This window comes from Callithrix jacchus, chromosome 7 (genome assembly GCF_049354715.1).
Source record: "Callithrix jacchus isolate 240 chromosome 7, calJac240_pri, whole genome shotgun sequence".
Taxonomy (NCBI): domain Eukaryota; kingdom Metazoa; phylum Chordata; class Mammalia; order Primates; family Cebidae; genus Callithrix; species Callithrix jacchus.
The window spans coordinates 128,869,265-128,887,469 of record NC_133508.1 but is presented as its reverse complement, the minus strand read 5'-3'; the positions used below and the strand labels follow the sequence as shown (position 1 = coordinate 128,887,469).

General features: G+C 36.8%; 1 protein-coding gene across 14 annotated transcripts in view; it reads left to right on the top strand.

Moving 5' to 3' along the window:
* The first annotated feature begins 5,967 nt into the window (after nucleotides 1-5,967).
* The window catches only part of HFM1 (helicase for meiosis 1), a 126,281-nt gene continuing 114,043 nt past the window's right edge, over nucleotides 5,968-18,205 (top strand). For 6 of the 14 annotated variants that reach the window (XR_013520563.1, XR_013520564.1, XM_017974927.5 and 3 more), the window contains exons 1-4: nucleotides 5,984-6,038; nucleotides 9,676-9,773; nucleotides 14,931-15,043; nucleotides 16,008-16,317. Coding sequence is in view for 12 of the 14 variants with exons in the window: in XM_017974927.5 (XP_017830416.4) it covers nucleotides 9,703-9,773; nucleotides 14,931-15,043; nucleotides 16,008-16,317 (494 nt within the window). In the remaining 2 variants the exon portion in view is untranslated. Of the gene's footprint in view, nucleotides 6,039-6,401; nucleotides 6,559-9,672; nucleotides 9,774-14,930; nucleotides 15,044-16,007; nucleotides 16,318-18,205 lie in introns of those variants that run through there. The other 8 variants (XM_035252121.3, XM_035252114.3, XM_035252118.3 and 5 more) reach the window with 5 other exon arrangements.

The window sequence follows — 18,205 nt, the reverse complement described above, 5'->3', positions numbered from 1 at the left end:
TTAGCCCCTTTTCCTTCTCTAGTGATTATTGGTGGTGGCAGCTGTTGTATAAAAACTGATGTGTCTATTTCCCCTTGTGGTGGCTTCAGATTCTGGGTAGACATGTATATAGCACTCCCAACTTTGTTCCAAGGATTACCCAAAATGCTAAAATACATGCTATTTTATGTACTGTGGTTTCTCAATGCTTTGATGTAAACATGAGATATGTGCTTGAGTGCATCCTAACTCAACATATATCACAAATGAATAATCATCTGCCAGTTGTGATAGCATCTCTTCCCTCTTCCCATTTCCGGGAAGGGATTCTAGACAAATGCATTATTTCTGCTTCTACATAGTGTTTCTTATTTCTTATTCTGTCTATACCTCAATTTGTCCAGTATCTTAACTGGTTATTTGTACCATTGCAATATCTCTTGATTACAAAATTATATCACCTGTAGAAACTATCTTATTTCCGGACAACATATGTATAATATTAACTAATCTTTGATCATATTGCTGCCAGATTCTGCCAATTACTTTTTGTCCTGAGATAAAAACAAAACAAAACATAACAAAAATGCTTATTTACTTATTTAAAATTTATTTATTATACTTAAAATTCTGGGTATATGTGCAGATCATGCAGGTTTGTTACATAAGTATACACATGCCATAGTGGTGGTTTGCTGCATCCATTGCCCCGTCATCTACATTAGGTATTTCTTCTAATGCTATCCCTCCCCAATCCTCCCATCCCCTGCTATTCCTCCCCCAGTCCCCCAGCCCCCAGGCCCCTGTGTGTGATGTTCCCCTCCCTGTGTCTGTGTTTTCATTGTTCAAAAACCACTTATGAGTGAGAACATGCAGTGTTTGATTTTCTGTTCCTGTGTCAGTTTGCTGAGAATGATGGTTTCCAGTTTCATCCATGTCCTTGCAAAGGACATGATCTCATCCTTTTTTATGGCTGCATAGTATTCCATGGTCTATATGTGCCACATCTTCTTTATCCAGTTTATCATTGATGGGTATTTGGGTTGGTTCCACATCTTTGTTATTGTGAACAGTGCCTCAATAAACATACATGTGCATGTGTCTTTATGGTAGAACACATAGGATTTATAATCCTTTGGGTGTATACCCAGTAATGGGATTGCTGGGTCAAATGGTGTTTCTATTTCTAGATCCTTGAGGAATCACCACACTGACTTCCACAATGGTTGAATTAATTTATACTCCCACCAACAGTGTAAAAGCATTCCTATTTCTCCACACCCTCTCCAGCATCTGTTGTCTCTTGATTACAAAAAATGCTTTTTTTAAAGTATGTTTTCTACTCTGATTCTTGAAATTTAAATATCTTTTAAATATATCTGTCAGTGGAGTCTAAAGAGTTTATTTAAATAATCTTTTTGAAGATATAATGTGTTGCATGTTTCATTAAGACAATCTGATATAAAATTCTGGATGCCAGAATCTTAATTATAATGGTCAGTTAAAGTCTACTTCAGACCAACCACCTGAAGGAATATGTTAATCCTTATTTATACAGGGACTTTATAATAATGGCAAAAGAATTTGCTAAGAATAACTAAACCTAGTATACTCAATGTGAAGTATGTATAGTTGCCTCACAAACCTAAATACAACTAACCATAGAACACCCATACACCGGTTATGAGTCCCCACATAGTCCTCCTGAAGAAACTGGCATTAATTTTTACTTCGGAAATAATTCTATGCTAGTGTAGAATATTTCTCTTTGTCCTCAAGTTTCAGTCCTGGGATGTTTGCTTCCTACTTCAGAGTTTGTGTTAACACATTTTGGAATCTACTTATACAGTCAAGTACAACAAACAGCCATTGGATGCTGTCTTTCTCAACTGATTTCTATGGAAAAGTTATGTTCTTTGTAATATACCTTAGTTGTCTGTGGTTGTGTGGTGCATTGGTTCTAGGTCTAATTGGAAAGCTCTGGCTGGCAGTTCTATTAGGATCAACATTCTTGACTTTGGAGAACAGAAGATATTTTAAATTCATTTTGGTATGAAGAGTCAGTTTCTGCCTGAAGAGAAAAGAAAAACAGATTTCCTGAAATACAAGTATAGAATTTTATACAACACCATTAAATACTCTCCTTAGCCAGCTGTAACTCAGGGAATTGCTTTCTCATCAATTTAAGTCTATTCTGTTCTTGGTTACATAGATATTTACTAAATCTTTCCTAAAGAAAAATTATCCTGGCCTGGCGTGGTGGCTCACACATGTAATCTCAGCACTTTGGGAGGCCAAGTTGGGCAGATTGCTTGAGGCAACCACTTTGAGACCAGCCTAGGTTAACATGCCAAGACCTCATCTCTACAAAAAATAAAAATAATTTTTTTAAAAATTAGCAAGGTATAATGTGGTGGTATGTACCTGTGATCTCAGCTACTTGGGAGATTAAGGCAGGAGGATTGCTTGAGCCCAGGAGGTTGAGGTTGCAGTGAGCCATAATCACACCATTGCCCTCCAGCCTGGGAAAGAGAGCAAGACTCTGCCTCAAAAAAAAAAAAAAAAAGAAAAAAAATATTCTTTTGGTTTTTGCTTAATTTGGTCTTCCTTTTGCTATTTAAATATCTACTGAATTGGGCCTAACTCCCTAAACTTTTCTTTCCTCCCAAGAATCCCATCATTTCAAACTACTTTAATTTCCTTTTTTCTTTTCTTTTGTTTTTTCAGACATTAATTTTGTAATTTTCAGATTTTTGCCAAATGATCTCTTTACTGTTTCTTGTCCAAATCTGACAATAAAAAATATTTCTGGCTGTCACCTGCAGAATAATAGTCTTGAAATCTCAACATTTCTTGGTTCTTGCTTCTCTAGAGCCATCAACACTAATTTTTCTTTTTCTTTCTTGCTCTTTTAGATACATGGTCTTGCTCTATTGCCCAGGTTGGAGTGCAGTGGTGGGATCACAGCTCATTGCAGACTGGAATTCCTTGGTTCAAGTCTTCTGCTGCCTCAGCCTGCCAAGCAGCTAGGACTACAGGCACACACCACCATACCTAGTTAGTTTTTAAATTTTTGGTAGGGATGAAGTCTCACTGTGTTGCCCTGGCTGAGATTAATTTTTTAAATATCAATTCCAATTGACTAATCAGAGTGTAAAGAAGTAAAGAAAATTTTGGTTATGTTGGATATATCAGCTAGAACTCATGGCATTGGCTGTAATAACACTACCATATGTCCCAGCAATTCCACTCCTAGGTACTGTCCAAAGGAATTGAAAGCAGGGACTTGAACAGAGATATTTACACACCAATGTTCATGGCAGCATTATTCACAATAGCCAAAAGGTGAAAACATGGAAACAACTCAAATGCCCATCAGACAGGATTACTAATGGATAAACAAACTGTGGTATATACATAAAATGAAATATTATTGAGGTCTTAAAAAGGAGTAAAATTCTGATCCATGCTACAACATAGATGAACCCTGAAAACATTATGCTAAGTGAATAATTCAGAAACAGAACAAATATTGTATGAACTTATATGGAGCACTTAAGTTAGGAAAACTCATAGAAATAGAAAGTAGAATAGAGGTTACCAGGAATTAGGGAAAGGGGAAAAGAAGGAGTTTCTGTTTAATGGGCACAAATTTCTTATTGGGAATAATGAAAAAGTTTGAGTATGGATAAGAGTGATGGCTATACAACATTGTGAGTGTATTTAATGCTTCTGAGTTATATGCTTACGTATGATTAAAATTATAAATATTATGCATGTTTTACTACAAAGCAAGCAAGCAAGCAAGCCTACCTCTAGTGGGAGCTGGGTGCAGCGAGAGCTCTGTATTCTTGGCTGCAGCTGTCTAGAATGGAGCCTGTCTCCCTAAGCTGGGACTGGGGAATCTTGGATAAAATACCACAGACTCTTGCCTTTCTTACCAAATATTTATATAGCTTTCTTGAAGAGATGTTTATTCTCTTGCTGTTTGCCCTGAGGATCATCTCCAGAGAGTCTAAGTTGTTTTTCTTTAATTTTCATCAGTTTCACTGAGAAGTGAGTTAGCAGAGCTCTTTATGCAGTCATGCCAGAAGTTGATCCAGAAGACTATTATTTCAAATGTTAGTTATGTTACTCAACTTGGAGGACTGCTTATAACGTTTTGCACTGGTTGTACAATTAAATTTTTAGGATTATAATGTTTTCTTGAGAAATGTGGCAACATTACTAAAAACCATGGCAACCTATCACCCTAACATAGGATTTTTAGTAACTTTATCACTGTACTGAGGTTTCCTTTTAAAAATTGAAGCTTTGACATTTTTATGACATGATTTTAAGAGAAAGGTAAGGCTCTATAGATTCCCCACATATTCTTTAATTAATGAGTGAGTGAATGAATGAATGATTTTGTTTATGAACATATGGCCATTTGCTGCTGTGTGCTTTGACAGTAAGACTCCCCCTGTACCTGCCTGTTGCTGACTTCTGCAATTCTATCACTCAAACCCAGTCTTAGTTCAAGCTGCTCTAACAAATTACCACAGGCTGGGTGGCTTAACCAACAAACATTCCTTACAATTCTGATGCCTGAGAAGTCCAAGATCACAGTGCAGGCAGATCCGGTATTTGGTGAGGGCCTGCTTCCTGGCTTGCAAATACCGTCCTCCCGTGTCCTTACATGGTAGAAAAAGAGCAAGCTAGTTTTCTAGCCTCTTACAAGGGCACTAATCCTGTTCATGAAGGCTCTACCCTTATAAGTTAATTACCTCACAAAGGTCCCACCTCCAAATACCATCACATTAGGGGTTAGAATTCAACATACAAATTTCAACACATTGGAGGGTTCACTATAACAAATGCACTGTTTTGTTAGGATAATTTCCTCTATGCAGTCTATGGAAAGTAACTTTCCTCTCCAGTATTTTTGAGAGGAATGATAATTCAACCTTTCTATTAAGAATTGTGTATGCAGTCAAAATGTTATTTTCTCCAAGAGACAAAGACTTGGTATTTTACCACTATCCAAATAACTGGCCTATCCAATTAATGGAATAATTTTACATTTTAGTGAAGGTGAAAGAAATTAATATTCATGAGCATTTACTGTGTGGTAGGACTATTGCAAATATGACTTTATTTAACCCTTGCAGCAATATCTAGGAGTTAAGAGCTTATTAGTATCACTGAGGATGAAGAATTAAGACTTAGAGATTGGGTCTTTTCCAAGGTCATATAGCTAATTAACAGTAGAGGTGCAAGGAAACAAGAGAACAGGAATAGGGCAGTCAAACAACAGTAGGTTGGCCCTAGATGTCACAGGTATGGGTTTCCAAAGGAAGGATAAATGTCTGCAAGAAAAGCATCATTGATTCGTTGCTATTTTATCATCTACAAAACAGTCCCTGTCAATCTTCAGAGGACAATTCTAAAGACACTTTAATGGATTAACTTATAGTTTGTTCATGTTTACAGCTTAAGAACACATTACTGCCCTGTTTTTTTATAAATTCATGTTGGCTAAACATATTTAAATATCATCGTGTTTTAGAGCGCTTATTTCTGAAATTTAACTTTATTTCTGAATCAAGTTTCTCAGTAATACCTACCTCATGAGTACCATTGGGATATTTCATAAATAATACAGGTAGAACACTTTATAGGTAAGTAGAGACTGGCAGTCGCAGACCTGAGGCCTGGCTAACTTTCATGAGAAAGGCAGGCTGGGGTATGTTTGTGGAGTCGTGGTTGTGGGGGTAGAGAAGCAGGCTAGCTTAGGGAAAGGGTACCGCTTAGTAGACCCGTAGAACCCAGATTGGGAGCTGTATTTAATAAGAATAGACACAGTAACCTGTGAGAGATATAGTCAAAACCAGTTATGAACTTTTGGAGAAAAAACGAGAGGCAGGAAGGGAGAGGTAGGGGGCTCGAGCGATCCATTGCTTGGAGCTCGGCTTAGCCAGGCTGGGGGTCCTCCGAGTGGCTGATGAATCGGCGCTCGACTGGCCTCGGAGCTACCGGCGGGGAAGTGAAGACGGGCTCGCACGCCTGCGGGTTAGGTAGGGACCGGGGTCAGACACCCGTGGGGAGGTGGGGACCCAGCCCAGCCACCCGAGCAGCGGTCGAGCTCTGGAGCTGTCTGCCGGGCAGGCAGTAGACGGACGGGCGTAGTGAGTTGTTGGTCACCAGCCGACCCGAGGCTGCATGCAGGCCCGCGCCGGGAGCCTCAGCTGCGTTTCAGTCAGAAAGGGCGAGGCCTGAGTTTCGCTCGACCGCAGGCCGGACCGGCTCCCGCCAGGGTGTGACCTGCTAGGCGTCCGGCCCGCCCCTAGAGTCGGTTGATTGGTGTTTGGTTCTTGTGTCTGTGTTCTGCCGCGTGCGCGTCTGCCGGCTTTCACAGCGGTGGGAGGAACCGGGAACCCGGGATTGAAGTGAGGCGCCCCAGCGCCCCGAGCTTGCGCCACTCTCGGGGCCCTAAGGCCTCTGCCTTGGATTTAGGATATTCTCTGGGGACTCCACAAAGCTGTTTTCGGTCCTCAGCCTGACCCTTCCGGCCCAGTTGGAACATGGGGAGAGGGGGTGAGATCTGGGGCCCTGACAATTGTGTGGTCCTTTCCCTGGCCAAGCCTCGGAGTCATTTGTTCCCGTTGATTTTTCCTTAGTCAAATTCTCAACAGTTATTTGTGACTGTCGGTTATTCTCGTAAATGTTGGTCCCGAATTCTTCCTTCACTCACAAAAATTTCTAGCAAATCATCTTGAGTTTCTGTACTTTTAAAATTAGGAATATATTTCTGTGTAAAAATTGTAAGAAATAAATAATAGACGTGAAATTTTATACAGTAAGTAAAGATTATAGAAGACAAAATGGTGAATGGTCATTAATATAACTAGAGAAGGTGCAGATCGGCACCGCAAATTATTTAGTGTTAAAAATAAGTATTTTAACAGTGACTGTAGTAGAGCAGACACTTAAAACTACTTGGAGGGCCGGGCGCGGTGGCTCACGCCTGTAATCCTAGCACTTTGGGAGGTCGAGGTGGGTGGATCACCTGAGGTCAGGATTTCATGACCACCCTGGCCATCATGGTGAAACCCCATCTTTAAAAAAAATAAAAATAAAAATAAAAAATAAAACTACTTGGAATGATATTGTTTATTGTGTTTGGCAGTCTAATTTTGTGCCACATGCTGAAATTAAAACTTTAATAATAAATAATAGGAACTTAGAAAAGCTGAATCTAACTTAAATAGCATTCGCTCACATCACAAATTCATACTGAACTGTAGCAAGGTCCCTTTTAGGACCTGTTTTTTTTTTTAAAGATGTATTTACATAATGAAAGTGCTAAATCCATCATCTTTTAGAACCTTCATGATTTTATTTACGTAAATCCTGAACTAGAAAAAATTTTCACACTTTTAAACTGAATGTTGAAGATTGGGGATCAAATTTTAAGTTTCTAAGTTAACAGAAAAGTATTTTTATTTAACATTTTTATAAACTGGTTATTGTTTATGCATTTATTCCACAATAAATTATTATGGACCATTTGCTGGCACGCAGCCAGGCACTGTTCTGGGTTGTTGAAACACATTATTGAGCAAAAAGTCCCTGCTTGCTCTAAAGGGAGAAACATGATAAACAACTAAGCATATACTATAGTGTTAGTTATCAATTCATGCTATGAAGAAAAATAATGCAGGATGAGAGGATGCACAGTTTTAGATAAGGGGTGGTTTTTTTTCCCATAGCAGTGTATCAGAACTAAAATATTTACCTGATGTTTTGATTCTGAACTAAAACAAGTTATATTCTTGTATGCTAGAACTAGAAATTAAATCAAAGATTCTTTTGAAAATATTTGCTGTTTGTATAGGAGGTTTTTGTTAGTTTATGCAACACTTTTCTTCCCAAATGTTTTAAATTTGTAGTTTTATTGTCTATTTGTAGCTCCTTTGGAAAGAAAGAATTCAGGTATATAAATGTTAGCCTTAAGATTTTTGACTTAAATTCTAAGGTAGCAAAGCTGTACAAAAGTGGTCTCGTGAATTTTATTTTAGAAAAAGTTTGTTTTGTTTGAACATAGTTTTCCTAAAACTAGAAAGGGAACGTTTTATTTGTTACTTTTTGGGCAATATAAAAACATGATTAACATTTTCATTTATATTTTTTCAGATAATTGTTTTCAAGTTCTGAAATTGTTTACTTAAAGTTGTTAAAGACTTTGCATGTTTCTGAATGACTACTTCCCTATTATCCTAGGCTTCTATTTTTCATATAGTCAAATCGTTTTAGACCTTTATAGAACCACACTAATTTGTTTCATTTTTACTATTTGTTTTTGTTGGTAACTGATTAAGAGATAGAGAAAAATGAAGAGGAAAATTATATTAAACAGATGGGAGGGGGAAGAACCCAATAACGAAAGCAGCAAAAAACCCCACAATATTCTGTATCAATAAGAACAGCTCTAAAGTACATATACAGGTTTAGTTCTCTTACCAGTAGCATTTGTCAAGCCATGTATGTGGAAACATTCTCCCTTCCCCACATCACTGCTACTTGTATCTCATCCCCACATCAAGGAGGATTCAAAATTGGAGAGACATAATCTGACTTGATAATGCATATTTCTCCACTAGATGGCATTAATACAATTTCTTTTATTGTAGTTTCTATCTTGAGGACAAATTTACAGTGTATTAACTATAACAGAAGAAACAAATGTGATTTGTTTTACAGTTTGTTCATCTGATTTTATGTTTTGTCATATAGAATGTTCTATCATGTTTAAGAGTTTAGAAAAAATTGGGATATGCAGGGAAACAATAATTCTAACGTGAAGGGAGCAATATATGTTTCTAGAGAACTAGTTTTCTACCACGTTTCAGTCGTTGTTCATCCTTAGATTTTTGTTATGTTCCAAAGTTGCCAATGCTGAATGCTTTTATCCTTTATGTTTAGATAATATCTCTGAGTCCAAAAATTATCTTTTAAAAAAGAATGTAAACGTATGTGGTATATGTATTATATAGTATGAATGTAAATATACATACATATGTTAAACTTGTAATTTTTCTATTTTGAAAAAGTTCAAACATATTTTTAAAACCATATTATAATGAATTCTATGTACCTATTACATAGCCTTAGCTGTAATAAACTTGTTTTCAATATTGCTTCAATACTCCTTAATCTCTCCTCTTTATTTTGAAACAAATCCCTGGATATGTACATAGTATGTTGTTAGAGGCGCACACAGTCACAATAAAATATGGTGTCCTAGCTCAAAAATAATGGTATGAACAAATTATTTAGAGCCCAGGAAGACTGATTAATTCTGCCTTGAGGAAGAGGACAAATTCAGAAAAGCCTTTGAAGAAGTGACATTTGACCTATACCTTGAGGATGGATAGGAATTTGCCAGTTGGAGAATGGAAAAAAACACATTTTAAGCGTGGGTATACTACGAAGAGAAGGGAGCAAGTGCGAATCCATGAATGAGTGGAAAACAGAGAATAATGTATTAAATATTGAGGTGCTTTGGAAGAAGTTGCAGACGATGAAGCTGGAAGGATAGTTATATTTTACAGGAGTCTGTGGAAAATTAGTGATTATCGTTGATATATGCAAAAATATTTTTCTACATTTTTATAAATAAAATATAAACTACTTTTTCTGTCTGTTTTGTAGATTTATGACAAAGTTCAGTTTTCAACAATGCTGAAATCAAATGATTGCTTGTTGTCTTTGGATAATTTGTTTTTGGAAAAACCAGATGAAGTTGAAAAGTAAGTCTTCCTTAACGATTGTTAACATAGTATATTACTTTAGGGTTTTTTGAATTTGGGGGAATTTTAATTTTCTCTCTGGTAAATATACAAATAAAAATGAGGAATCAACAGAATGATATTTCGATTATGTATAAGGTAAACATGGAGTACTCTTAGCAGCAGCATAGGGGAGTAACTGAAATTTAACATCTTAAATGTTATAATTTTTTTTTTTTTTTTTGAAACAGAGTGTTGCTCTGTCACCCAGACTGGAGTGCAGTGGCACGCTGTTGGCTCACCACAACCTCTGCCTCCTGGGTTCAAGCAGTTCACCTGCCTCAGCCTCCAAGTAGTTGGGATTACAGGTGTGCACCACCATGCCTGGCTAATTTTGTATTTTTTTTTTTTTAAGTAGAGATGGGGTTTCACCATGTTGGTCACGCTGGTCTCGAACCCCTGACTTCGTGATCCACCCACTTCAGCCTCCCAAAGTGCTAGGATTACAGGTGTGAGCCATCGTGCCCGGCTGAATGTTATAATTTTAAAAATAGAATAGATTTGAGCCGGGTGCAGTGGCACACGCCTGTAATCCCAGCACTTCAGGAGGCTGAGGCAGGTGGATTACCTGAAGTCGGGAGTTCAAGACCGCCCTAGCCAATATGGTAAAACCCTGTCTCTACTAAAAGTACAAAAAAAATTAGCCAGGCCTGGTGGCGCATGCCTCTAATCCCAGCTGCTTGGGAGACCAAGGGATGAGAATCACTTAAACCCAGGAGGCGGAGGTTGCAGTGAGCCAAACCTGGGCACTCCAGCCTGGGCAACAGAGAGTGAAATTCCTATCTCCAAAAAAAAGAGAATAGATTCTTGTCTATTTGGTTTGCATTTATTTGCGTTTCTGGTTTGTTCAGATTATTTTTGGCCAAGCTAAAAATGGGAAATAATGCTCAAAGAATAGCCAAGGACAAATGATGTCACCTTTTGGAAACAGAATGGACAGTATGCCAAAGGCAGAGTATGATAGGCACATTAAGTGCTGGCAGGAAGTAGGTGTGGGAATAAAGATGTGAGACCAGAGAAAACAAGACTAGAGAATAGGTATTATATTAAATACTTTTATGGATTTTCAAAATGTGCATTGTTCAATTTTGAATTTTCTGTGTATTTTTAGTGTATTGTATTATCCTATTTTAATGAGGTATATTTATTGCCTCATTCTTTTCTTGCTCATTCAAATATTGAAAGCTGAAATGGTTATAAAAGAGGATTAAACAGACTTTTATTTGCAAAATACTTAAAATCTGGTTGAGACGATTAAACACACAAATGGAAAGGCATTAATAAGTACTGTGACCATGTAAATAATCATCTATACCGGGATACTTTTGAGAGTGAAAGAGTATATCCAACTGGGGCAACATGTGTTAATCAGGACTGGCCAATGCACATTTTGTAACATATGGTTGTCCTTCTCAAAATACAGTCAAAAATATGTGCAAAGCAAATGACAGGCATATGTTCATGCAATGAAATTTCAGACTTAGAAGGAAGGTTGTCTTGGACTACACAATCAGGTCAGGCTTTTCAGTAGTAGGGGGAGACTTCAGGAGGCTTTGAGGAATTTGATAATTCCTATAGGAAGAGAAGGAGTAGGCATTTGAAGGCAGAGTGTTAGAACAAGAGAAAAAGAATGGAGATAGAACAATCCATGATTCTTTTGTTTTTCTTTTTACCTCTCAGTACAGTGGTAAATCCATGGTACTTTTATCTTTTTTTTTGTTTGTTTTTTTGTTTTTCCTTTTTATGGAGAATGTGGTCACACTGTATTGCCCAGGCAGGTCTCGAACTCCTGGGCTCAAGCTATCCTCCTGCCTCTGCCTCCCTAAGAGTTGGAATTACAGGCGTGAGCCACAGCGCCCAGCTCCATGTTACTTTTAAGGGAGGATGTGTAGTAAAGTTTCCTGCAGTAGACAGTTCATGAAGGAGAAACATTGGGACATAAAATTAGAAATTCTAAGTTGAGGGTAGATTGTGATGTGCATTAAATGCAGGAATCAGGATTTTGGACATAATTAACTATGCTTTAAAAGCCATGGAATTAAATCAACAAATATTTTTGAATAGTACATGTAACTATGTAAAGGACTCTGCTAAGTACTGCTGATGTAAATGCACATAAAAACGAAACTCTTAGGTGTTTACAATCTGGAGGGAGTATCAATTACCTATCTGTCATATCTATCTACTTATCTGTTTATATCTATTATCTATCTATACATTCATAATCTACTTATCTGTCTGTTTATGTCTATTATCTATCTATACATTCACACAACTCAAGGCAGACATAATACATATTATAGGTTCCCTCTATAAGAAGAAGGGAGGGAGAAAATCTTTGGGAACCTAGGGAGATTTCTTGGAAAAGGTAGGATTTCACCCAGCCTTTGAGCATAAACTCTAGTGCCTAGAACAGTACCTGGCACAGAGTACTCAGGATATAATTACTGAATGGATTAATGAATGAATAAAATAGTGGAACTTCTGTAGGTGGATATTGGAGTGGGGCAGGGCTTAGGGGCAACCTGAGTAAATACGTTTGAACGAAGGTGAGGAGTGACCAGGTGTGATGGCTCCCAGCACTTTGGGAGGTCAAGGTGGGTGGATCACTTGAGCCCAGGAGTTTGAGACTAGCCAGGCCAACATGGCAAAACCCCATCTCTACTAGATACAAACATTACCCAGGCATGATGTTATATGCCTGTAATTCCAGCTACTGGGGAGGCTGAGGCACAAGAATCACTTGAACACAGGAGGTAGGGGTTGCAGTGAGCCGAGATCTTGTCACTGCACTCCAACCTGGGCGGCAGGGTGAGACTCTTGTCTCAGGAAAAAAAAAAAAATACAGAATGCATTATCTATTTGTTATACAACAAGGAGTTCAGTTTAGTTTGGACTATAAGGTATGTGTAGGAGAGTTTAAACTGTAAGGTGGTCTAAGGCCACTAGGAAGTTTGGCAGTCTTTGAAAGCCACTGAAGGATTTTGAATGGATTAATGTAATGAGAACAATTCCAAATGAATGTGGTAAGAACTTGTAAAATATATTAGATAGAAAGCCTGGAATCAGTGAGGGCAGTTAAGACAAATTAACAAGAACCTTGGTTATGATAATGACAGTGGAAACAAAAGAAATGATTAAGAAACGTTATAAGGAATATACAATAAGACCTAATATGTATCTAGATATAGTTAGTAAAAAAGATACTATGGTTTGGATTCTGGGTGACTGGGATGATGATGTCACCTCGGGAAAAACAATTGGGAAATTATAAGGAAGATTTGATTTTATTAAGAAGCAGAATAGTAGAGCTATTATCCTCTTTCTTGGATTTTCTGAAATAGTCCTTGGGCAAGACAGAGTTAACATAGCAGGCTTAAACTGCTGTTCATGAAAAGGTCTGCTTGCAAGGTTGGCTTTGGCTAGAGTCTGAGAACTTAGATTTCAGGAAGATCCCCTCCATTAACTGACAACAGTGGCTTACTAAGTGTAAACTGTTTATACAAATAATATGGTTTATGTTGAACACCTGCTTTTTTTCTGAGATTCTGGAATTTAAGTGTGTCCCAAACGGGATGCTTGTGATAATGTTAGCCCCCAATAAAAGCCCTAGGCATTGGGTCCCTGAAGAGCTTCACTTCTTTCAACATTTCACTGGTATTGTCCTAAGCTTACTGGGACAATTAAGTGCCTCCCATGTGAATCTGCTGGGAGAAGACTCTTGAATGCTTATACCTGGTTTTCCTTGGGCTTCATCCTGGTAGCCATGAGTAGGACTATATTCTGAGTCTTATGAGTCATTTTAGAGAATTATTGAACTGGGGGTGATCTTGGGGACCCTCTGACATTGTCCTAAATTTTAAAAGATCTGGCCTGTTATTAAACAGTCTGTTAGACATTGTCAGATAATGTGTTGTAGATTTTTTGCTTGGAAAGTATGGCTGGAGTAGCTATGTGCTAGGTGCTCTGAGAGACAGAAAAGTAAAAGACTGAATCTCTCACTTTAGAGAGCTTAACGTCCTAAATGACTAGATCATAAAATCTTTGGGACTTGTAGACAGAATATATCATGTTCTTCCCGACTTTATTTCCTGTCACCTAACACTTATCTTTTTGTCCTAATGAAGAACAATTCAACTTTGATGGGAAAGGAACCATTAAGGCAGTATCAGTTAACAGGATCACAGTTGAAAGATAGGGAGGGGTAGTTAATGATGCCAACAGGGTGGCAAAAATATCAATTACTGTAGGTTATAAAGAGATTGTCAATTTTAAAAGATTTCTTGGATTTTCTGTAGTTTGTAGATGGTTCTGCATTAGAAATATTTATGTTAGGACATTAGTTTGTAATAATGTTATAGCAAAACTATACTCTAGAGCAACGGTCCCCAACCTTTTTGGCACCAGGGACGGGTTTCATGGACAGTTGTTTCACGGACGGTTTTGGGATGAAACTGTTCCACCTCAGCTCATCAGGCATGAGTTAGGTTCTCATAAGGAGCATGTAACTTAGAAGCCTCTCTTGTGCAGTTCACAATAGGGCTTGCACTCCTGTGAGAATCTAATGCCGTTGCTGATCTGACAGGAGTCGGAGCTCAGGCAGTAAGGCTCATTCACCCGCTGCTCACCTCTGCTGTGCAGCTGGGTTCCTAACAGGCTGTGTGGATCAGTACCGGTCTGTGGCCCAGGGGTTGGGGAATCCCAGCTCTGGAATACCAGTAACGGTGTCATTTACAGGTTGATGACCCATGATTAGTTGTGAGGTATGTCAAGTAATTTGTTACTTGTTATAGTTAAAATGCTAAAATTTGAGGATGATTTATGACTTTAGTTTTATATTGGAGCAATTTAAGATTCCTGTTACTGGCATTTGAATTGGAGAAAAGGAGATAGAGTTATTGCTCTTATTTAGGTAGCATATCTCACACAGCAGTATCATTAATCCTATGATACATGAGGGTGAGAGCTAGAACACTGCTTTATAGAGATAAAGTCCTGACAGAAAGTTAATTTATAGGATGTTTAAGAGTCTATAATTGAGTAGTGTTTAGTAGTTACATAGCTTCTCATGTTATTTCTTTATTAACATATATACTCACATTTTTATATTTTATGTAGCCATCTAGACAATGAAAAGTCATTGGATTGGTTTCTCCCTCCTGCTCCATTGATTTCAGAAATTCCAGATACTCAGGAGTTAGAGGAAGAATTAGAAAGTCATAGACTATTAGGTAAATTATCACATTTGTATAAAGCCAAACCCATACAGTTAATGGCAATGTTTTTTAAAAACTGTGATTTGATCATTACATATTGTGTATGCATGTATCAGAATATCACATATACCCCCAAAATGTGTATACTCATTATGTATCAATTAAAATTTCTTTATTTTAATGAAATAAAATGAAAGTCAGATCCTTCTTTTATTAAAAAGAGTGCTCACCAAGCTGGATACAGTGGCATTTGCCTGTAGTCCTAGCTACTTGGGAGGCTGTGAATAGTCACTGCACTCCAGCCTGGGCAACATAGGAGGACCCCATCTCTAAATAAATAAATAAATAAACAGACCCCTCCCCCATCTCCAAATACATACATACATACATACATACATACATACCTCCAAAAACAAAATAGTGCCCAGCAAATCTTAAAATTTAAAACATTTTCCTTCTCTCTATATAATGCACATACATATGCACACGTAACTGCACACAATATAGTATAATACACATATATTTTGATTTTTGTTCTATGAATATTTTTTCTTTTACTATCAAAACTCACTATCACTGCTATTCAGTTTTTGCCCTGCCATTTACTAAAGGTAAGATCTCCTGATAATCAGATCCCAGAAATAGTGAAAAAAGAGAGATGCAGAAGATTAAATACAGTCTGATACCATTTTTAAAAAGCTCAAAAACAAGCACACCCAAACAATGTATGTGATATAATGTGATATTAATAACATTTTAATTTTTAAATTGGGTCATAGGTTCATGCATATATATTTTATTTTTAAGCTTCATAATTTGCATACATGTTTTATATACATATACTTGTTATGTTACTATTGTATTAGCGCTTTGCTTTTGGCTTTCATATTTAACTTGGAATTTTAAAGATTTTCATTATCATTTTGAAAATTTTATTTAATGGAGAGCTTATAATAATTAATACATTCCTTTTTTGTAGGTCAGGAAAAGAGGCCAAAAATGTTAACATCAAATTTAAAGATAACTAATGAAGACATAAATTATGTTTCACCAACACAAAAATTCAAATTTGCCTTTTCTTCTAATAAATATGAACAGGTTGGTCTAAATTTAGAAGGGGTAGGTAACAATGACTTATTACATGTTGCTGGAAAGCTGACATATGGTTCTCAGAAATGTAAAAATCACATTGACACTGAGATAGCACCGGAGAAGAGTGTTCCTGATAATACAAAATTAGTTAAGTTTGCAGAAGATAAAGGAGAGAGCACATCAGTATTCCGGAAAAGGTAATTATTTTAATTAAATTAAATATTATGTGAATAAAGTTGAATATTTGTACATCTAAAAGTATTAAATGTAATAGAATGTGAATGAGAAAAATAGAAAATTCTATCTCCCAAATAATTCCCGACTTTCTCTATTCCTGCTGTTATAGTCCAAGTCCTACATGTAAAAATAACCATAATTATAATATTTAACTATTTTATCTACTACAGATGATACCACAACAGTCCAGGTGGGACACAGGAATCTTTATTTTTAACAGATTTTCTAGGTGAATATTAATGCACACAAAAGTTTGAGAGCCATTTTCCTAATGCCTTGGGTTTTAAATGGAGGAGTGAAATTAGATTTTCTTTTATTTAAGAGTTAATTATTGGCACCAGAATGGAGGATGAATTATAATAGAAGGAAGTTAAAATAAATTGTAAAGGTCCACTTGGAAGCTTATCTCATTAGTTCAGATGGAAGAAAATGGTAGCCTGACCTAGGACTATGGAATCAGGAATGGAGACAATCTAGAATTATTTGGAAGATACAATCCCACAGGACTTAAGTGATTATTGGATATGAGATCTGACTCCTAGGTTTATGGTTTGAGCCAGAATTATGAAGGTTGGTAGTACCCTTTTATGATATAGAGAACTAAAAGTAAGAAGAGGTTTGGGGGATGGTGATGAGTAAAGATCTGGACATACTGATTTTAGATATTTATAGAGAGTCCAAATAGACAATTGGGTATATGGATTCAACATTCAGAAGTTTAGTTGATAGTTTTTGTTTTCTCTATGATATAGTAGATGTGGTTATCTGTGGAGTATGAGGGAAAAAGAGTATTGAGCAGGAATGAAAAGAGTGGAATAAATTATGGAGAATGGTAAAGCAGTCTAATTAGAATAACGATAGGATTGATGGACACTGTAAAGGGTCCAGCTGAGGTTGATCTCTGTAGTGTTTTTAATAACAGCTTTATTAAGTTATAATTCCATACCATAAAATTCACCTTTTTGAAGCGTAGAATTCATTGTTTATTTTTTTTCAGTCTTAATGTATTTACCCACCTTGGTTTTTATAATACATAGTTTTGCAACCATCACTATTAACTAATTTTAAAACATTTTCATCTCCTGCAAAATAAATTTCTTACTAATTAACAGTTAGTTACTCTTCATTGCTCCCTTTCCATAGCACCTGGCAACCACTAATCTACTTTCTGTCTCTCTGGATTTACCTATTCTAAACATTTCATATAAGTGAAATTATACAAAATATGGCCATTTGTGGCTGGCTTCTTTCACTTAATATAACATTTTCAAGGTTCTTACATGCTGTGTTATGTATCAGTATTTCATTTTTTAATGGCCAAATAATAGTCCATTGTATGGATATATCACATTTTGTTTATTCACTTATCAGTTGATGGACGTTTGGGTTATTTTCACTTTTTAGCTATTGTGAATAATAGTGCTATGAAAATGCATGCCAATTTTTGTGTGAATGTGTGTTTTTAATTCTTTGGATATAAGCCCAGAAATAGAATTGCTGGGTCATATGGTAACTTTATATTTAACTTTTCTGAGGAACTGCCAAGTCATTTTCCAAAGTGGCTGCATCACTTTACTATCCCATCAGCAATATATGAGGGTTCCAGTTTCTCCACATTCTGGCCATCACTTGTTATTGTCTGTCTTTTTTATTATAACCATCCTACTGGGTATGTGAAAAGATATCTTATTGTGGTGTTGATGTGCATTTTTGTAATAACTAATTGTCTTGAGTTTGGGCTGCTCTAATGAAATACCATAGATTGGGTGGTGTAAATAACAAACATTTGTTTCTCATGGTTCTGGAGGCTGGAAGTCAGAATCAGAGTGCCAGCATGGTTGGGTTCTT